At 48.1% G+C, this 6000-nt stretch overlaps 1 protein-coding gene across 1 annotated transcript in view; it reads left to right on the top strand.

Moving 5' to 3' along the window:
• Positions 1-225: 225 nt before the first annotated feature.
• The window catches only part of GADL1 (glutamate decarboxylase like 1), a 130186-nt gene continuing 124411 nt past the window's right edge, over positions 226-6000 (top strand). The window contains exon 1 of the mRNA XM_032784160.2: positions 226-476. Coding sequence (XP_032640051.1) covers positions 440-476 — 37 coding nt within the window. The 5' untranslated portion in view covers positions 226-439. The remainder of the gene's footprint in view (positions 477-6000) is intronic.

Here is a 6000-nt window from a genome sequence, read left to right as displayed (position 1 = left end):
GTGCTGTGTGAACAGCGCTGCCCTTTCAACACTTCCCGTGCCGCCCCCCCTCCCCCCGCCGCTAGTCACACCACGCCCACGCGGGTATTTATCGCACGAGGGAACCGCGACCTGCTATGTGCTCTGCGTCTCCGCGCGGCGCCAGCAGCTCCCTGCGTTGGACAAGTGGCGGGCAGGGAGCCAGCGGCGCCGAAGTTATTAATCAGGGGCCGGGCGGCGGTGGCGGCTGAGGAGCGGCAGCAGCTGCTGGAGGGGCAGGTCAGGGCTGCGGAGACTGCGCTGTGCCTGCGCGACGGGAGACGCTCGCTCGCCTCGCTGCCTTCCACCTGCAGCCATTTGCCAAGGGCAGACGGGCGGGCTCCGGCGCAGGGCGAGAGACACCCGAACAGCCGCCGCCGCCTGGACAGCGCCTGGGTCGCGCTCTGCACCGGGGCGGTCCATGAACAGCAGCGCCGGCTCCGGAGGCGAGATGGAGGGTAAAGGCGAGCTGGGCAGCGCCTGAGTTCTGGCTCTTCCCTTTGGCGTGGGCAGGGCCGCCCGCAGGGGCCGGCTTCTGCCTCTCCGCGGGAGCGGTGGGGGGTGTCGTGGCTGGGGCTCAGCTCGCTGGCCACCCCCGCCTCCTTCCACACCGGTCCTCCGCTCGGTAGAGCCGGGCTCCCCCGGGCGGTGGGACACCTGGCGGGTTGGGCTGCCCGCGGGGAGGGTGTAGTTGCGGGGGTTGTCACGCGACCTCTCTGCACCGGGGAAGGGTTCTTGGGCTGGGACTTGCCCCTGCTCTCAGCACAGTGGCTTCCTTAGCCTGCCCTGAGGGCTAGATTAGTTGCCAAGGGCCAGGGCTCAAGTAATTTTTTTGTGCTCATAACTGAGGCAGCAAGCCCGGGGGGCCGGGGCTCTGCACTGCCAAGGCTGGAGGTGCCAGGGCTCAGGCCTAGGCACAAATTAAGCACTGGGTGACATATAACTGTGGAGAGGGGCTGAGGATGGGGATAATTGGAAACTTCTGTGGGGGCATGCAACCGCCCCACCTGTTGCCTCTGCCTCCCGCACCCTGAAACTTAATGTGTAGGTAGACAATATACACCAGTGGTTCTCAAAGTATTGTGCTGGTGACCCCTTTCACACAGCAAGCTTCTGAGTATGATGCCCTCTTCCCCCCCCCCCAATGAAAAACACTTGTTTATATATTTAATACAATTATAAATGCTGGAGGCAAAGTGGGGTTTGGGGTGGAGGCTGACAGCTTGCAACCCCCCATGCAATAACCTTGTGACCCCCCAGTTTGAGAACCCCGACATACACTAACAACTATCTCCTCCTGGTCTTTGACTGCCCAGCCCCTTGCAGAGCTTGCAGGCATTGCTCCCTGCTGGAACTATCCTCAGTCAATTTAGCAAGAGTTCAAAACAAGACCAACAAAGGGGGTAACACAGCTGGGATGCACCATCCCCCTTGTGCCATCAGGGTGGGATGGTACTTCAGGCTTGAGCATCTCAGTTAGCAAGACACTTCATATTGGAGGGGGGAATATGGTGCTCCCAAAGCACCTTGATAGGCACATTGGCGGTTGCAGAGTCTGCTTTTCCCCCTCCCCCTTTCCCCTTAGTCTGCTTCCCTGGGGCTCTCGGGCTGGATGGGGCCCCACCTGAGCTGTCTGGCACTGAGCACCATGTAGCAGGTCCTCTTCCCAATCTAGAAGATGCTCCCATGACTTGCCTCACCGGACGGTCCGCAAAGCAGGCAGTGGGAAGTGCTGGGACTCCAGCAGCAGGGAAGAAGTAGCCCCATGTAGCGGGGGAAGCTCAGCCCACAGCCAGCCAGCTGCCCTGCTGCTTCCTCCCTCCTGGTGCTGCACAGACACATAGTGAGTGCTGCCATCAGGGGGAGCCACTGCCTCCTCACTGCTGGGGGTCCCAGAAATGTGGAGGTGGGAGAGGGGAGAGAGAGATGTGACCCCGTGCGTCCCTTCCCACACATTGTCTCCGGATTAATCTTTAATTAAAGATTGTCACATGATGAAACCTCCAGGAATATGTCCAACCAAATTTGGCAACCCTACTGAGTGCACGTATCCCTGGGCGTGAGTGCACCTTTCCCTGCCTACCCACAATGAAAAATCATCTGCCTTTGGAGCTGGGGGGCAGTGCCTGGAGTTAAGGTGTCTTTGGGATGTCATGGGTGGAAAAGTGGGGGAGTTCTGAGGAATTTCCTTGGGATAATGGTGTGGAAGGGAGTTTGCTGGTCTCCTTGATGTGAAAGTTCTTGCTATAGGAGGAATACATCAATTTATGGAGCCCATCAAAATGAATGGGTGTAGGATATAAATAACCTCCCTTTATAAAAGTGCTCCAGTAATGTACAGAAAACCCTTTAAGAAGCTCTAGTGTTTCGAACAAGTACTATAGAATACTGTAATGCAGTATTTTTGATAAAATAAGTGCTCTTTAAAGAATAATACTTAGCCCCTCCACCCACCCGTTGTTCTGGACATAAGTATGCACAGAAACATAATGATGCTCTTTGAAGCAAGTAGCTTAGGAAAATAAAAAATAAACCTATTTTATAAATGCATTAGTTATTATACTGGAAAGTTATAACAGTAGTACATTGAGATATATTAAAAGGAAGAGAGCTGTTAAATGAACAGGTAATGTACAAAAAATGCTTAAAACATAAGTTTATAGACGTTAGGAATGAGAGAGACCTATTTTTCATATAATTGTGGTACCTTTAGTGATGTTTGACAGGATAACTGTCAAGAGCATATAGTTTGGTGCATTTATACATTTAGGTTACTGCTATACCACTAACTTGCAAAATTTAGAAATGTGCAACTTACTGGTTTCTTGAGTGCAAAAAACTATTCATCATCCTCTTCTTTCTCTAGTGGTGAGGTTGGATAGGACCAAGCTTATGAGCAGATTCCATCCACATCTGTTTTGAACCACCATTTGAGCCTGATTGTTCTGAAAATCGGGTGCTGCCTGGATGGTTTTGAATACCATGTTATACCACTGTCTCCTTTATGCTCAGCAATGTGGCCAAACCATTTTACTTGGTGCCTTTTGATGATTGCAATCATGCCCTGTATTTTCAGTCATCTATAGATGTCTAGAATGCCAAAGCAATGCTATGTCACATCTATGGCCAGGTCTACACTACGCGCGAAAATCGATTTTAGATACGCAATTTCAGCTACGAGAATAGCGTAGCTGAAATCGAATATCTAAAATCGATTTACTCACCCGTCTTCACCGCGCAGGATCAATGTCCGCGGCTCGCCATGTCGATTCCGGAACTCCGTTGGTTTTGGTGGAGTTCCGGAATCGATATAAGCGCGCTCAGGGATCGATATATCCCGTCTAGATCAGATGCGATATATCGATCCCCGAGCAATCGATTTTAACGCGCCGATACGGCGTGTAGTCTAGACGTGGCCTATGACATAGTGCAGACACCTCATTTCAAATGTTTACAGCTTTTGCTCCTGATGCTTTTGTCAGTACCCATGGTTCACAACCATAAGGTAATGTGGGTACAATGACCATTGTGTATAATCTGGTTTTATCTGTCATGGACACTGATTTAAGATTTGAAACTGTTTTGTTCAGACACACGAACGTTCTGCTGACAGTAGCTATCTGCTTGTTCATATCATCTTCATAGAGATTATCCCATGTCATGATGGAACCCCTGTAGCGGAAGTTATCTACTTGTTTGTCTACAACATTAATGACTAGGCTAGTCTGTTTCTTGATTTTTGACATTACCATTAATTTGGTCTTTTGTTCATTCATTTTTAATCCCCATAGGCCCTCATTCTATTCTGTTCGATTTCTTGCAAACATAGCTCATTGAATAGGATAGTGTAGAATAAAGTTGTTGTACATAAGTATGTTTATACTTCATTAAAAATAATGGGGGAAACTATTGCTAGTCTGGAAATTTAGAAAAAGGTACTTAGGGATGGACCTTCCACCTCCCATAAGCTTAAGAAGAATATTCTAGATCAGTGCAATTTTTTTCCAGACCATGACCTCATTACAACAAAAGAAGGTTTTGGACTTCCTTCTAGTCATAAAGTAAGGGTTGCTGAGACCCCTGAGACCTGGTTGCAACCCACAGGTTGAGAGTTTGTGTCCTAGATTCCCACCTCCCAGGATCTCAACTTTTTTACTTTGTTTTGGGGTTTAAATCTTGATCGTTTTATTTGTGGGGAAAAATTGTAAATCAACAAAAATTACAATAAAATATCATTTTAAATGAAAGCTCTGGATTCTTATTATTTAAGAGCCATGATCTTTTTTCGTTTAGATTCCTGTAAGTCAAATGAGTGTCATATAGCTACATGACATTTCTAGTATGTTGTGAAATACACTGTAATTCCAGACATCCTACTGTGTGAGAGAGACTCACATGGGACTGAGCATCCTTGAAAATTACTGATCTCAAACTAATTTTAATTTTCTTTATCAAGACAAAACTAAAAATAAACTTTTAGTGACCACTAAGTTGTGTCAGACTCACTGAAATGCACAGCTAGAGGCCCCCGTGTTTCTTTCTGCTGTGCAATGGTGTTGGTGTTTATAAAAATTTAAATAAGGGGCTCCCTCTAAAATGATGGGCCTTGTAAGCAGTGCACATGACATTCCTTGTGTAAGCTACTTCTGTGCTCTCCTCACAAAAGCATCTGTAACTTTAATATTTTTCCTCTATACCCAAGATCATTCTATCCCTCCACCACCTCGCATAGTACTTTTTGACCGGCTATGTGTCCCTCTGCTGATTACTTCACTGAAGGTTCTCCAAGTGGTTTCCCTATCTGGCAGGTGTCCTTCATAACAGCAGTGGTGGTGCAAGATGAGTGGCTGTGTGACTTCTGCTGGTGGCAGTGGTTTGCAGGCATGTTGTCCTGCCAACTTAGGTAGTTGGGATAGGTCAGCTGGGCAGTGGGTCCCCCCAGTGATGGGCTGGGTAGTCCGTTGGGGAATGGGTCCTCTTCAGTTCTTGAGGTGGGCAGATCTCCCCTAACTGCTGGAGGTCTCCTGTAGCACGTGTGAGTTTTGGGCCCTGATCTTTGGGCTGATGCGTGGGTAGTTCTCCTCTGGCTGGTAGGAAACAGCTCCATGTTCCTTTCCAGTACCAGCTCATAATACTCCTAGTAGGGCATGTGTAGATATCAGTGAGAGGAGAGGTGGGGTGCAGTGACTACAGGACTCCCAGTCAGTGCAGCAGTAGTATGGCTCTCATTTTGCACTACTGCAGTGCTTTTCAAAGTGGAAAGAGTTGCAGGGATGACATTGGTTCATCCCTGGTATGTATCTAGAGCTCTCGCAGCAGCTGCTGCAGTCACAGCAATAGTGGGAGCTCTCAGAAGGGGATGAAAATTTTAACAAGCAGAGCCAGCCTTAGCATTTTTTTTTTGGATAGGTTTTGAAACAAGTTCAAACCACTCGCTGTCAGTTGTAGTCCAATTTTTCTCCATAAATTATGACTCCATTATGAACAGGGCCAACTGAATCATTGTGGGGAGGATCTGCAAAATGATTCTTTAGGATACACCCCGACTTCAGCTAACATGTATGTAAAAACTAAATGTGTGTGTGTGTGTGTGTGTGTGTGTGTGTGTGCATGCACACGTCAATTAACTTTTCCCAGTCTTATCTTGGCAAGGAACAGGCCCAGAAACTTGTGTATTTTTTTAATAAAATGAAAGTTGAGCTCCTCCTAAAGGCTGAGTCTATGAAGAGCCCATTCAGAAGAGTTTCAGATGAACCCCCTGTAGCCCATCAAATAGAGCAGAATAGAATCAGTGCCAAAAATCACAGGGGACAGGAGCACAGATTATGCAATATGCTCCCTTTTAATTCTGAACTGCTGGCTGCTCCTGTGTGTGAATAGTGCACAATTGGGGAGCTGCGCTGCAGCTGCTGGCAGAATGGAGAGATGAGCCAGAGGGCATCTATTTCGTGCAGGATGCTTCCACCTGAAATTGTGTGATGT

The sequence above is a fragment of the Chelonoidis abingdonii genome, chromosome 2, assembly GCF_003597395.2.
Source record: "Chelonoidis abingdonii isolate Lonesome George chromosome 2, CheloAbing_2.0, whole genome shotgun sequence".
NCBI lineage: Eukaryota > Metazoa > Chordata > Testudines > Testudinidae > Chelonoidis > Chelonoidis abingdonii.
This window is presented reverse-complemented; position numbering and strand designations above follow the sequence as displayed.